Here is a 16,667-nt window from a genome sequence, read left to right on the forward strand (position 1 = left end):
GCTTCAAGTAAACATGCTCCCCTCTCCCCCTTTTCTTCTCCCCAGGCAAGGAGAGCCTCATCACTGACAGTGGAAAGCTGTATGCCCTTGATGTCCTGCTAACGCGGCTCAAGTCCCAAGGACATAGGGTCCTTATCTACTCACAGATGACCAGGATGATAGACCTGCTGGAGGTAGGAGAGAGAGACCTTGGGGACCTACAACACCCTTGACATTTACCTGATAGGAATCAGATGTCTATGACTAATGTCAGACCTGTTTAATGGGAACCCCAAAACACTTCTTTGTGGTTTTATAGTCTATAAAGGGAGCAGTAGAAGCTCCTGGAAGATGTTGGAATATGCAAACGACTTCTGCCTCCTTCCTTATACCAGTGAAATAGAACAACCCCTTACTCTCTTCCTTTACTGGGAATATAGTTCCCTAATTTTAAAGTGGATCAGAGCCTAGGAATCTTCTTGGAAACTCCTCTGAAATTCTGTATGGAAAACAAAATTTAGGATTGGTTTTCTGTGTAAAAACCAGAGAGCTGTTCAACTTGAATTAGTGTAGTGGTTCTCAACTTGATCACATATTGCAATCACCCAGGGAGTTTTTAAAAAATACTGGTGCCTGTTCCTGTCCCCAGAGATTCCTATGTAATAAATCTGGAATGAGATCTGGGTATCAGGGTATTTAAAAACTCTGAGGAGATTCAGTATGCAACCAAGATTGACAGTCTCTCGGTTAGTGGTGAAAGATACAGCTGTGTGTTGTGCAAAGAAGCTTTTTGTTTCTTTAGTTACTTTGTTGAGGCCCTCTTTACTTTCTTGTTGTCTGAAAAGTGACTTATTATTTGAAGGAGAGGAGGTCATGGGCACAGAAACAGGAGAGTAAAAATGAGGACAAATAATCAATAACCACTGGAGTAAAAGTCTTTAGTGCAAGAAAGTTGGAAAGCCAATGGTCAAGAGGCTGAAGCACCTAGATGTCCGGAGTGTATAAATACTCTCATGTTACACGGAGGTTTATGTATCTAAGGCTTCATATTCCAACCTTGCTACTACAGGGAGTAGTTTGTAATAAATAAATGAAAATTAGACATGATCATCCCTATCTAAGAATAAGGAACTAGGGATCACATTGGTACAGAAAGAATGAGGCTTTGATAGCAATAGGGAAGAAATTTTAGGCTCTTCAAAGTCAAGGCCAGCTTCCTGAATTTTGCAGTGTATTATCTGAATTCAGTGGCGGACTCTTTTTAATTATCTGGCAACTTCTCTTAGCAAGAGACATAATAAATGATATTTGAGGTCAATTTTATCAGGAAGTCTGAGGTTTCATGCAAACAGTGTTTAGGCCCTTGGGTACTATTGACAGGCCAAACTGTCTTTTTTGTATTATGAGTAGGTCACCTATTTCTAAATGATGGAAAAATGATTATAAGGGACTATATGTTCACTGCAAGGGATGTGATTAAGCCATTGTGTTTGATATAAATCCTGACTACGTTAAAGGCCCTAACAGCAACAATTCAAAATAAAAGGACTGCTTGCATCTCTAATGTTCTGTTCAGACTGATTGATGCCAACAGCCAAAATAACGTAAGCAACATTTCTGCCTTGGAGGCTTTTTTTTAGATAAAAGTGCAGTAGCCTTGTCCTGAACAGTCAGAAACTAGAGATGAAGTAGTAATCTTCAGCTGCTGAGAATGACAGGAAAAGCAATATGTTAAAGATTTCGTAGGGGAGATGATGATCCTTCTTTTCCAAAGCCATATCAATATGTTGTAGAGTCCTAAAAGTTGATTAATATTAGAGAGAAGTAACATGGGAAAGTTTGAGCAACCAAACAGTAAGCTAGTGCTGGCAGGTAAAGGTAAGTGTATGTCACTTTTTTAAGTCCCTTATTCTAGGTATTGTACATCTCTAGGTACTCATTTAATATTACTAAAATATGTAATTCAAAGAATGATAAAGAGTTTTGTTCAGGATGAGTGCTGTAAACCCTACCCACTGGAGTCAATTCACATCTGTCTGTAATCCAGCAGTCAATTTCGGGAGGTGGATCTAGTGGGTAGGCTTTGCAAATAAGGCAAGCATCTGAATGTAGATTCTTCTCTCTATGGGGAATTCTAAATTAGGGAAAAACATCCAAAACCTGAATTTCACAACCCTTCAGCATTCCTTAGCCATATGTATAACGGGCATCTAGGATACTGAAGCCAGAAAAATTTGCAACTGTTTGTATGTATTACTGAAAAAATCAAATGAAACTATTGTCTGGTTTCCTTAGTATTATATTGTCCATTTCTCCTTCAACATTATATTTCCTAAAAATTCATTCCTTTTTTATTTGTTTTAGGGCTAGTCATACAAATGAACCACATTCTCTTTTCCAGGATGTTAGTCCTCAAAATCTATTTTGTGGGCATGGAATTACAGTGCCCACAATGTTTAGTAAATGTCTGATATATTTATTAGAAATGTAACTGTATTATGGATCTTGGAATAATACAGGATTACATTGGGATCTCTGTATTTCTTTACCTTTCAAAGAGCGATATGAGTTTCCCAGTCATTTTCATAAAGGAAGTGTTCAGTGTAAACATTCATTAGAGCCATGTTTCAGCTGTAAAATATGACCTGGTGCATGAACCCAGTTATAGAAAGGCCTTTCTGTATAGATGCTTTCCGTTGAGTACACTTGACCTTTTCTTGTAAAAGATACCTTGACCTTTGCCTTGCTTTTTCATTCTCAAAGTTTTTATGGGTTGTTTTTGTTTTTGTTTTTTCAGGATTTTCTTTTTCCTTTTACATCTTGTATCCTGTATATCAAAGAGGAAAAGAGAACTCCCAATAAAGCAGGAGTTAGAAGCTCACACAGGGCCATTGAAGTTCTGTTGTGTAGCTGTTGAGCATGTCAACATTGCTTTTTCATCCAGCAGCCTTTTTGTTGTCTTTGTTCTGTCTTAGTCCCAGCTGTTTGTTTGTCTCTTTGGGGGACTCAGAAGAACTGGAAGACAGTAAAAATTCACATATTTCTATATGAGCCAGGTTTCCATTCTGTGAGAAACACTAGTTGTGGGCACTTTATTTGCTTGGTATTTTTTTAAGTGATTGACAGCCGCCTTCTCTTGGGTAAGAATCTGACATTAATTTAAATTTCTTGTGTATATATCAAATTGTCTTCCAAATAAAATTCTGTATTCAGAATTTCACATGCTATCCAAATAGTGCTTATGGAAAGGGGATAAAAGTAAACTGCTCTATTTCCAGAGCCAGGAATTTTTAGTGTGCCACAGACAGAAGTCAAAAATATAAATAGGGGAGGATAAGTTAGATCACTAAATGTTATGGGTTTACTTTATATTTATAGGATCACCTATAGGGTCCTGGCTGTTGGGGATACTATTGAAACAGACATCGTTCCTGTGCATTTGGGATGGTGTTAGCCCGTTGGATGTCAGATAAAATTTTTCCAACCACCTCCATTTTTAACCTTATCCAAAGTTATTTTCTCAGTTGGGACCCACCCCCACCTCACTGCTAGTATTCTAGTAGTTAACTCATTCCAGATGGCTTTCATTATCTCTGGGTCTTCTCTTTTCAGATTCATTCCTTTTGTATCAAGCAACTGAGTCTGTGTTTTAAGGAAATAAGCCACTCTATTTTATATGCAATACAAAAGTATTTGGAAAGGGTCAGCCAACAGTGCTGTATGTGGTGTGATTGTTAAGTACTGAAACCCAGACAAATCTTGGACTGCACCAATGTATGAAAATAGTGCAATACAGAATTAAATCCAGAGAATCGATAGCTAATGATGACATTTTAGACACTGAGTTGTATAACTTGCCCACTCAGCCATCCAAGTGCAGTATTTCACTGGGGAAGGATTCATCCTGAATAAACATATTATCATCTATGAGCTGGCTTCTCTGAGAACTCCAAATTGCCTTTGGGAGCTGTGATTCTGAACATACTGGGAAGCTAGACATCGTAAAACTGTCCCAAAAAGCAAAGTTGGGTCACTGTTAACTGGGGTTTGCATTAGGTCTTAAGAGTAATAGAAGGAAATTTTTCAGCATACATTTGTGCTATTTTCTCTTTAAATCCAGCTCTTTTTTTTATGCTAACTATGAGCAAGGCATTGTGCTAGGCAGATGTGAGTATTAATTAAATGTGGTCTTGGACTTTAAGGAATGTTTCTAGGGGAGGAGACATACACATTCACAATTAACTGTCAAGTGAACCCTGATATGAGTGACAAAACTAAAGCATAAACAGAGTTGAGAGTGGCAAGAAGGGGTAAGTTTATTTCTAACTGGGTCACTTGAGGAAGGCTTCACATAGACAGTAACATCTGAATTAGAGTTAGAGTTTCAACTGTAAGAGAGAGGTGATTCCAGGCTAAGAAAGCCAGGTGTAAAAAGGCACAGAGATGGGAAGGTACCAGACATTTGGTACCAGTTTGGCTGGAACATATGATTGCATTGGAGGAAAGGAAATTACATAAGTAGGTTGAAGGCAGATTATGGTGGGCCCATGGATTAGGGTCTTGCTCCACAGGCTCTGTATTAGATAAAGGATGGGTGGAAGCCATAGTTCACTCTTGGGTGCAATTTGCTTGGACTATAGAGCAGTTTTAATAGCTATAGAGAGGAAAGTGACTTTTTGCTAGTGATACACCTCAAAGATAGAAAGGGGCATTTCCAAAAAAATGAAATGACACCAGGTCTGCAGGTTTGTGAAGCACACTGAGTCCTTCCCCCAAGCTGTTTTATCAAAATGAAATCGAGTTAAAATGAACATCAAAAGGCCACTTTGAAATAGAAAAGACGTCTTAGAATGGAAGTTTGGTGATGAGATTATATAAACCTTTGCCTTTAATTTTTCAAGTGTCCAATTATCCTTTCTTTATGATGATGGAAATTATGGGCAGTAATTTAAAAATCTTAATATGGATTAATGGGGTCCCTTCCCCCCCCCCAATTGTTGGTGAGCTTCTCTTCCATCTGGGAAGCAGTAGAAGCGTTAAGCCAAGGGCTCTGAAACCAACCCCCTTGAGTTCTCCCTAGTTCTACCACCTACTGCTTCTCACACTTTAGGTACCTTACTTAACATCTAGAAAATAGGGGTTATAATAATAGCACCTACTTTAAAGGCTGTTGAGAGAATTAGATAAGCTAAACCAGGTAAAAATAGGCAGAACAGTGACTGTCACTTAGTAAATGCTCAATAAATGCTAGCCTTCATCATCACTTCTTCCAGATAAGCTAATCCCTTTGTGTTCCACCACTGGGTGTTGTTATATTTGTTTTTATTTCGTATACTGTACTTTAAACGAGTGAGAAGGCATTTGCTAAAACTGTCTCAGGTTATGCAAACACTTCTGTTTGCTTGGCACTGCTTAAAACGTAGGACTTAAGGATGTGATCCAGAATTTACCTGTCTTCTCAACTTGTATTCTAAGACAGTGTTTTTCAAACTGATGGGGTGAGGTAGCAGACAGGGGACCTAGGTAGAGATTAAGTAGGTGGGGGCTCTGGCCCCACAACCAGAATATTAATGTTTTTATTTCTTTTATATATTAGAGGGGTTCCACATAAGATTTTGCTTGAAAAAAAAGTGTTCCAGTGCTTTAAAAATATTGCAAGGGTATGTTCTACAATGCTGTTTCTCAAACTCACATGTGCTTACAAATCACATGTTGTTAAATAGCAAATTCTGATTCACTAGGTGTGGGGTGTGGCCCTCAATTCTGTATTTCTAACAAACTCCCAAGTGTTGACACTGGCACTTGTCTAAGGGCTACAGTGAATAGCAAGCTTCTATCAGGACCTTCCCTCTATAGCGGTTGTTCTCAACTACAGATACAGAGTGTCTGGTGGAATCATCTTTGGAGGTTTTTTAAAATAAACCAGCACAGCCCCTAGCCCAAACGTACGAAATCAGAATCCCTGGGGTGGGTCCAGGCACGTGTGTTTTTAATCCTGATTGGGACTCACTACTCAAATGCTAAGAGTATATCTTGTCCTTAACTCCTTTGGCTTCTTCAGTAACTTTTAAAATAAAATGGTATCCACTAGAATTGTATAGGTCTCAAGACTTCCTAAATTTTAAAAAATACCGTTTTTATTTTATTAGTTTAAGCAACATTAGAGCTTCATTTACTGTGGTTACTAGTTATTTGCCCACAAGAGTCTACTTTAGCGTCTTTGTGTTCCTATTTGTTTAATCAAAAAAGGACACTAAATTATGAGACCTGTAACAGAGAAGGAAGGTCTACATTTGGTTTCTCTTTTCTTTTTCCTGTTTTAAGTGGAGCAAACGGAATCCTGCTTGTTTTGTGAGGAAATTTAATCATACTGATGGATCCTCTTCTGAACCTTTTCTAAATACCAAAAATGGACTTGCATGGTAGACACCCTTAATTTCTACAGCTTTCCTAGTGTAACGAAGGGCTGGGTATTGGTCTTTCTGTCCCATAATGCATAAGAGTGCTAAGCATGGCACAATTATGACAGACCACAGTAATGTCAAACTAATCATCCAGCAGCAGTCCTCAAACACAAGAGTAAACTACAGAGAATTGACATATAAATGGGAATGGTTGTACCATCTGTAAAAGATACATTACTGCAAAACTCAGCGAATAGTTTTGAGTTAACCAGGTCTCAGCTCTGGCATTGCAAACAACGTATTGAGCAAGGCTCTTAGGACAGATAGATCTTAGAAAACCTTTTGGTGTAGAGATGTGTGTGTGGAGATAGATTTTTTAAATAAAATTTTAAAAGTGCTATGAGTACTATTAAATCATTTAGAGTTTTTGTTTTTACTTTAACAAAACAAAATTGAATTGTATACTAAATCATTATATGTTTTTAGGATCATAGGAAAAGCTGACTTAAGAATGGAAGTGGGCACAATTCTTGAAATTAACCGTTGTAAGAAATTAGGAAGATTTCTTTCAAAATGACTGTTCATTAAATAACTTTTATAAACAATCTGGAATGTTAGCATGATATCTAGAATGCCTTTGATATAACCAGAATTTGTGAATGAAAGAAATATTGAATTTCATTTTTAGCTCAGTTTTTGTCTTTAAGGGTTTTTCTATGACATGAGCATGTAGACATTCCTGTAATCAGCTTTTATCTGATTCTTCCATGTTATTACTTGTTGTTTTAAAGCTATTTTCTGAAGTAGAATCTAAGCTCATCTAAGCCTTCTGAAATCACTGCTCCTCTGGATGGGATAGCCAAGTCTTGGAGGAGTAAAAGGGAAAAATTCCCTTCTCTTGCCTCACAAGTAGGTTAATAAGTTCTCTGCAACCAGGGTTGGTTTTATTATGGCCTAGGATTAATATACCTAGCTTATTCTCACCTTGATATATAAATGATGTGAACAGGAAGGTTTACAAGAAGATTCATTCATTGCTACTCTAACAAGGTTAGAAGTTTGGGCTTAAAAGACAAGAGAGTGTGCAGGCAGCCCCCCTTTTTGCAAAGGTACGGATCTGTGAGATGTATCTCTGTAAACTGTTATGGTATAGTCTAGTTGTTTTGTTGTTCTGTTTCTGGGTGACAACAATCCCTGATTAGATTGGATGTGCAGGTATAGCTAACCCCTGAAGAAGATCCTTATGTTATCATTTTTCACTTTCTTTCCTGAATTCCTTCTCCAAAACACACCATTAATCCAATCCCATTAGAGTGCTATAGCAGGAAATGTGAACCTGAAGCTTGCTTTGACTGAGGTAATATTTTCACATCTCTTTGATTATCAAAGCCCTTAAGGAATCACCTTGAGACAGAAATAGAAACAAAAACAAAAACAATGATGTGTGCCTTGCTGAGCTTGTCTACTATGCAAGCCATCTTAGCCTCAGGTACCGAGCCCTTGGAGCCCACTTGCTCTAAAGAAGAAGCTGCCACATCTACTGCACCAGCCATACCAAATTGCAGCAATGCCCAGCCAAGAATAATGGCTACATATGAGAGTATTGCAATAAAAGAAGTATTCACCACAGAAAGAGTATTGACCACAGAAAACTAACACAAGCATTTCCCAAATGTATAAATGATAAGTCTTTTTCAATAGGAAAGGTTATTTTAGAAGCAAAATAACTATTTCATGTGATTTCTTTTAAATAAGTGGCTGTGTTAAGCTTTTAATAATAGTTCCTCTACAAACAGATTTCTGTAGTGTAAACAGGGATAAAGAAAGAAAATATCATTGCTCACTTAGACGTTATATGGACAGATGAATTGCAACTTCTAAAAATGCAGAGAAGTTCTCTTCCTTATATCTCTTTAAATCTCTTCTCCCATTCTTAAAGGTTGCAATTCCTCTTACATATAATGTCAAAAACATTCTCTGCAATGGAAAGTTACCTTCTCTTCTGTTTCACTCTGATGCTCAGGCCTCACTTAAGAGTGATGGATTCTCTGAGGGGAGAAGGAAACAGGCTGTAAATCCAAGGACATTGGTCAGCAAGTATTTGCTTGGGGAAAAAAAACACATTTAGGTGAGTGTTAACCTGCTGAAAGAAAACATTTCCGTAGGTGTGAAAAACATCTGGCTGTTTACTAAAAAACCATTTTAGTTTGGAGATTCGGTTTTGTTTTGTTTTCTTCTGAAATCTACAGAAATCCACAGGAATAAGATTTCATTTTCAGGCTGAAATTCAGGGTGGTTGGGATTTTTAGATTACCCTTGATTTTCACATATTGGCAGTAAACTCTTTTACAAATTAACTTCCTATAGTTTTGAGATAACTTTCTCCCCATTCTCAATATAATGATTTGCCCCAGAATAGATGAGGGACAAGGTGGGTAGATGCTTGTGAGAATTAGAATATAGTAATTTGCATTCAGATTTGTATTTTTTTACTCTGGCAGGAATATATGGTTTATAGGAAGCATACGTACATGAGACTTGATGGCTCATCCAAGATCTCGGAGAGGCGGGACATGGTTGCTGATTTTCAGAACAGGTAACCTTAATGGGAAATCCGAAAGTTCTCATTTTGCTTTTCTTCTAGTGCTTGAGATGGTGGATGTAAAAGAAGTGATAACATATCTCAGATTGTAAAACAATCTGTAATATAGTTTCTGCCATTTTAAGAGGTATCTAAATCTGCTTATAATGATTCAGATCTTGTGTGTCTGTGAGAAAGAGAAGGAGAATATCTGATAATTTGTGTTTGAAATATACTTTCTTACCAAATCAGTGCCTAATTCTTTGGCAATAAAAGAAAAGATTTCCGAGTAGGAACTAAGATTCCGCTTATGTGGATAATATGTATGTAGAAAAAAAGTCCATAAGACTTGATTCCTAAATGTTAACAGTAACTATATCTGGGTGTCACCTTACAGTTGATTTTATTTTTGCTTACCTGTTACATTTTGTGTAAGTTTAAAGAAAAATACCTTTTCCCCCTGCTTTCCTTCTAGATTATAGAAGCACATTACAGTGTGACAACTTGCCATAGTGTGCAATCTATTCAGCTGGCAGCTCTCAGTTACAGTACCTCTCCCACCTGATAATGAGCCTATGAAATTTCACATACTCCTGCTGGATACACTGATGGGTTACAGAGCCATAATTATCCTAAGTGCAGGTTCTCATTATAATAAGCAGAGTCTGATTACTGCTCTCTCTAAGGGAAAAGCCAAGCTCTGCTAATGACAGGTCTTTCCTTTTTCAGACCTGGAGAACTGAAGGATAGAGTAGATCTTAATGTTCCGTAAATCAGAACAATTTTGAATTTCTGGCCTTTAATTGTGTAATCTATTAATACTTAACCTTTGAATTCTTGGGAAGAAGATTAAGCACATAGCCATTTGTATTTAGGTTGCAGTTTTAAATTTCTCTAATTTCAGTTTTAAAGCCTGGTTTAACTTAGATATAAAATAAATAATAGTTCAACACAAAATGCCCTCTGATTGAGAATTTTTGGTTTTGCACTATCCTTTATATAAAATGGAGGACAGGTAAGGAGATACATCCTGATTCTTTGGCTTACGGTGCATACCCATTTAGGCCAAAAACTCCTAGTTGAAAATATATTAAAGTTCCATGTGGCTATTTGTCAAACAATGGAGAAGATGATCTGCTTTGGACCTATTTCATATTATTACCATTTTGAGAAAAATAAGAACCCAGCATCCTACATCCAGGCTTGGAGCAGCTGTGTAGATAACCTGACCTTGCCTCTCACCTAAAAGAAGTTATTAGCAGATTCTTAAATTGATAAGAGTTAATGGAAGAAATTTGTTTCCTCTTCTGTCTTCAGCTGTATCCATAGAGATTAGGCTGGGAATCCAACTCTAATCTTCAAGGTTAGAGGTTCTACCTGTCTGAAGGCTCCCTATCAGGCAGCACTGCTAGTGATCATCCCACTCCAAGGGGCCTTTCTAAGGAAGCCCATTAAGTCTTTTCCGCCATCCTACTGTCCCTTAACGAGTTTTATCACCATTCTCAGTGGAATGGAACTGATTCAGGATGGGTACATGTGTTTGTCAAATTGTAAATCTTATCTTTTTTTTTTTACTATCCATCCATAAATGGATAAAACTCATCTTACTATTCCCTTCTCAATAATTGGTTCAGCTGATAGAATATCATGTAAGTCTGTAAATACACAGATTTTATTCTCCTGCCTAAAGAGCTGTTCCTTAACATCCTTTTGCTGATCTACCTTCTTTACTGGATCTTCAGAAATGAGCTCAGGCATTCTGTTAATCTATCCAATGCCCCTTGATACCCAAGAATCAGATAGGTGCCCCTCTTCTGTGCTTACATAATGCTATATGTTTTCCTTTAACACACTCTAGTTTAACTTTCTTGCCAAAAGATGGAGCTCATTTTGAGTGTGTCAACTATGTCCAACCCCTTTCTCTGATAGTTGATTGGCACATAGTAAAGCCTTGATGTATACAAACAATGTATGAGTATAGCAGTGCCTCCTAACTCCACCACATTGCTGTGGCCAAAAAAAAAAGTTTACCCAGGTGATCTTCACCTTTTCTTGATTCTGAAATCAGTGAGGTATATTTTACCACATCTTTTGCTATTTGAATCCTGTCTTCCTAAGAGCTCCACCAGACAACAATCTTAACTACAAGATCTATAAACTGTGTTTTACCCAGTATGCCCATATTTTCCCCAGTCCTGGCAGTGTATCTGTGATGTGGGCACATTGATTTGAGGATGACATGAATTGTGTGTTAGAAGAAAACCCATTAAGTAATAAGTGTTTCATCTGTTACTGTTTGTGTTTATTTTCCACTAGTACGTTTGCTATTGTACATATAAGGACCTCGTTAAAAGCAAAGTTGTTTTGTTTGGGGGTTTATTCCTGGTAACTCCAAGTCTTTGTATATTATAAAATATTTATTAAGGAAAATTTGAGAAATCCTTAAGAAAATAAAAATCACCCATAACCCCATCACTGTTAACATTTTGGTATATATCTCTCTAGTCTTTAATGTTTTTGTGTGTGTGTGAATGTGTGTGATTATCTTTACACTGTTGATATATTGTAGATATGATTTTGTATCCTGATTTTTTCTGTTTAACATTATACCATAAACATTTTAACATATCTTAAAAGGTCTTAGTACTCATTATTTTTAATGACCAATTTGCCATTACATTAGGTATATATGCCGCTTTTCTCGTATTAAAATGTTAAGTGAATATCTTTGTGCACAAAGCTTTTCATCATTTTAGATTATTTTCTTAGCATAGATTCAAAGAAGGGTAAGGTATGAACATTTAAGACTTTGTGCATATTGTCACATTGCTTTGTAATCAGGTTGCACTGGTTTAGGCTCCAACCAGAACTGAAGGGTGTTGACTTCTAATGATTGTAGAAGCCGAGTTGTAGAGCTGAAGCTGTTCTTCTGGCTGATCCAATTCCCAGAAAACTAAACTATGAGAAACGGAGCTCAGTATATTTTGCAGTGACCTTTTAGTGCAAAAATGAATACATGTATCCAATTTATTACCTCTAAATTCTCTTATTTCATTTGTGAAGCAAAGTTATTTGGGCAGTCCCAGTTTTGCACAATAATTTTGAAAAGCTTAACTCTGAAAGAAGGGTATTTTCATCATAAAACTGAACTAGGTCTACTTAGTAAATATCTTATTTCCTTTTACTAGGAAACCTGACTTGAGCTTTCAGACCCTACAGATGAGAGTCACTCAGGGAGCAGTGAGTTTATTGAGTTAACATTTGAGTAACCATCATTTTAATACCCTGTGTCAAATATTAGGCAAAATAAAAGAGAGACAAAGTCTTCTTCTGGGCCCTGCCTACTTGAGGAACTTAGAAGCTTAGAATTGGGATTTTGGCTAGGAAATAATCTCCCACTTCTCATGTATAAAATCTGATTTGTGCCTATTCTAGCCATAGACTTATCAGCCAGACCCTCCAGATTGGGAAGAAGTTTTCAGCTTATAAATTTGAGTGGCTGCTAGCCCAATATAGAGAAAAAGACAGGTGTTTTTGAAAACAGAAAAGCATGCTTACCAAATATTTTCATTAATATTAGTGAAAGGACATCAAAAGAAAAGTTGTAATTTCAACTGAAAAGCCCTGTGGCTCAAAGGTCAGCCAGAGTAAAGAAAAACACCTGTAAAGAGCCATTTACATTCCCTTTATACAAGATTTATTCATGAGGGATCCTTCCAGGTAAGAGTCTGACTGAGACTAAAGACTGTTTGACCAGGATGTCCTGACTGGGCAACATTCAGAACATGTGACAGTGCGTGATCCTAGAAGTCATTCACAAGGCCTGTGTGCTGTGGTGCCTTGGTCTCTGCTTCCCTTCCTCCTCCATGATATTTACCAAATGGATCCCCCACTCCACCCCACCCGTCATCCAGACACTCAGGGTGACCCTTTGGAAAACATGAGGAAAAGTGACTGCAGTGTGGATTTTTCTTTCTTCACAGTATTGTAGAGCTCATTCTGGTTCTTTTTCAGTCATTTAGCAAGCCTGCAGTCAGCCACATGCCTCACACTATACGGGCATTTGGGGGCAAAGAGGACCTCGGTGAGTCATTAACTAAAGAGTAAGACCAAGGCATGTCTCTTCACAGACCACTCAGAAGCCTGGTTTCTGCCTGTTCCAGCAGAGGCCCTGAGTTGAGATTCCTTTTCAGCCCCCTAGAGGGCACCTAAACTACCGTGTTACCTTCTGAGATTCTGTTTTCTCCTGTTTAGTCAGAGCCACCCGAAACACTAGTTTGTGTTATCAGTACTAGATTTTATTGAGTAGAAAGGAACTTTCGACAGTTTGATTTTTTAATGTTTTTATTTATAAATAATTCAGCAGTCTGATCCAGAATAGACACTAATTTCCTTGAACATAACAACCCAAGATCGTTTTAATACTTATTCTTCCATTATAGTATGATAAAATTACATTGAATGTAACCAAACTTACTACATACTGTCTCCCTCAGAGAGGACAAAGATCACCATCCAAAAGGATTTTCTAAACACATTGTTAATATCCAAAAGAAGCATTGTCTACCGTTTTCTCTCTAAATTTTCCCACTGATTTCTTTTTATCTAGATTCCTTTCACTAGTGTTTTTTCCATATATAGTTCCCTATTTGTAAGTGACTACCACATCTGGAGACTTACCTTTACACCAACCATCTAGCCTATGGAAATAACTTTTTTTTTTTTTTTTTTTTTTTTGCCTCTACTCTTTTTGTTGTTGTTGTACTTCCCAGCTGCCTTTTACCTCCCTCCCTGCCCTCTACCCCCAGCCTCTAGTGCTTGAGCTCTGAGCGTCCTCAGGAATTACCTAAAAAGTCCTAGCAGTTGGGTAACTCCATCTAGAGAGACTAATACAGCCCTAAAAAAACTCAGTCGGTTTTTATTTGAAGCTTTATTGTGGTTAAATATACTTCTGTGGGCCTGTTGGGTACCAAACTTCCGTTTACTTCATCCCATGTCTATGAAAAAATGTCTGTGAAATTTGGCAGATGCCTTTCAGCTTTCTGGTTTGCCTTGCATGGTTTAATCAGAAAGGGCAACATCTTATAAGAAGTAAAATTATGAAATATTAAACTCCATGATAAAATTCAAGGATGAACTAGTAGAACTTCCGTGTGAGTACAAAGCTTTTGGAATCATGACCAAAAGGCTTTCAGGCATGCTCTGTTATCCATGCCTGCCTCTTGGAAAGTTACATTTAATTGAATGCCTACAGTGGGCAGACTTCTACAGGGACCAACCCAACTTAGTGATTAACCAGGTTGCTTATTTCAAAATAGTTCTTTCACTGAGATTCACATTTGATGTTGACGTGTCATCAACTTAGTCACTTCAACTATATTCATAGCATCCTCATTTTAAAGTCCAGGAAACAGACCTTCAGCAGTCAAGTGACTTTACCAAAGAAGAACAGCATCAAGGAAGGAGAGGATGCTGATATTTTATGGAGTCCCATTTTTTAGCAGATACCAAGTATTTGCTAGAATGTGGTCTTGCTATAGAAATTATTGGAATGATTTTACCCAAGATGTCACTGTCGTAGGCTCTCAGTGCTGTAGCTTTGTTAGTAGAGCCTGGATGAAACTTGCCTGAAGTGCATTCCCCTTCTCTGCAGACTTTTTCTCTCTCACTCTTCTGCCCCTACAGTATCCTCTTTCCTATTGTCCCATGCTGTCCTGTCAATGCAAAGCCCTCTTCCAGAATTGGATCTTTCTCAGAGTTCTTGCAGCTCTAAAACATTTCTCTCCCATTCTTTCACCCATCCAATTATGGAATGCTGCCTCCTCCTGGTTTTAAGCTAGGTGTTAAGGTTTTTTTTAATTTTAAAATAATTTATTCTAAAAATGAGTGGTTTAGGTTTAACCTCCCAAGTTATCAAAGGAACTCACTAATCTTTTTTTTTTAATCTTTTATTGCTATAGAATGAAATAAGATTAAATCATACATTGGACTCAGAGGGAAAACAAAGCAGCTTAATTTGAACACTTGATTTCTTGTTAATTCCATTCACGTTGGAAATATCATTAAGCTATGGTTATGTGTGTGTGTGTGTGTTTATTGAGATTATTCACATACCATGCAACTATCCAAAGATCCAAAGTGTATGATCAGTTGCCTATGGTACCATCATACAGCTGTGCATCCATCACAATTTTTTTTTCAATTTTTAGAACATTTTCATTACTCCAGAAAAGAAATAAAGACAAAAAAAGGAAACTCAAATCCTTCCATGCCCCTAACCACCAGCACCCCCATTACTGATTCATAATTTTGGTGTAGTACATTTGTTACTGTTGATGAAAGAATGTTAAAATACTACTAACTGTAGTATATAGTTTATAATAGGTATACATTTTTTCCTATATGCCTCTCTATTATTAACTTCTAGTTATAGTGTCATACATTTGTTCTAGTTCATGAGAGAGATGTCTAATATTTGTACAGTCAATCCCAGATATTGTCCACCACAAGATTCACTGTTTTATACATTCCCATCTTGTAACCTCCAACTTCCCTTCAGGTGAAATATGTGTTTCTGAGCTTACCCTTTCCACCACCTTCACACACCTTTCAGCACTGTTAGTTATTCTCACAACATGCTACCATCACCCCTGTCCATTTCCAAATGTTTAAGTTCACCCTAGTTGAACATTCTGCTCATAATAAGCCTCCGCTCCCCTTTCTTTAGCCTCATTCTATATCCTGGTAACTTATATTTCATGTCTATGAGTTTACATATTATAATTAGTTCATATCAGTGAGACCCTGCAATATTTGTCTTTATGTGTCTGTCTTATTTAACTCAATATAGTGCCCTCAAGTTTTCTTCATCAACCCATTTCTTTTAAGACGGTTTTGTTCACACACCATACATTCCATCTTAAGTAAACAATCGATGGTTCCCTGTATAGTCACGTATTTATGTATTCAGCACCATTGCCACTATCTATATAAGAACATCTCCATTTCTTCCACAAAGGAGGAGGGAGAGTCAGAGAAGGCACAGACGAAAGAAAAAAGAGAAAGAAAGAAAAACAACAACAAATTGTCAGCTAGAAAACAGCAAAAGGAAAGATAGTATTAACCTAAAGTACAGTAAAGAGTAAGACAACATCACCAATGCCAGGAGTCCCCTATCCGTCCCCTAGACACCCCCCCCCCCCAGTATGCATTTAGCTTTGGTAAATTGCCTTTGTTGTATTAAAAGAAGCATAATACAATGCTTCTGTTAGAGTCTCTAGTTTGCATTGATTATATTTCCCCCCCAATCCCACCCTATTTTTAACACCTTGCAATGTTGACATCCATTTGTTCTACCTCATGTAAAAACATATTTGTACCTTTTATTACAGTCATTGAGCACCCTAGGTTTCCCTGAGTTACACAGTCTCAGTCTTTATCGTTCGTCTTTTGTTCTGGTGTCCCACATGGTCCCAGCGTTCCACTTTTAATCATACTCACAGTCATCTTTGTTCAGCGTACTTACATTGCTGTGCTCCTATCTCCCAAAATTGTGTTTCAAACCTCTCACTCCTGTCTTTTCTTTACTGTCTGCGTTGCTTCCTTTAGTGTTTCCTGTAGAGCAGATATCTTGTTCACAAACTCTGTCATTGTCTGTTTGTCAGAGCATATTTTAAGCTCCCCCTCATATTTGAAGGATAGTT

General features: G+C 37.4%; 1 protein-coding gene across 2 annotated transcripts in view; it reads left to right on the top strand.

The window, feature by feature from the left end:
- Window positions 1-16,667, top strand: part of INO80 (INO80 complex ATPase subunit) — a 143,984-nt gene that overhangs the window by 106,157 nt on the left and 21,160 nt on the right. For both annotated transcript variants that reach the window (XM_037834278.1, XM_037834279.1), the window contains 2 exons: window positions 46-173; window positions 8,885-8,979. In XM_037834278.1, the coding sequence (XP_037690206.1) occupies window positions 46-173; window positions 8,885-8,979 (223 nt within the window). The remainder of the gene's footprint in view (window positions 1-45; window positions 174-8,884; window positions 8,980-16,667) is intronic.

This window comes from Choloepus didactylus, chromosome 4 (assembly GCF_015220235.1).
Source record: "Choloepus didactylus isolate mChoDid1 chromosome 4, mChoDid1.pri, whole genome shotgun sequence".
Taxonomy (NCBI): Eukaryota; Metazoa; Chordata; class Mammalia; order Pilosa; family Megalonychidae; genus Choloepus; species Choloepus didactylus.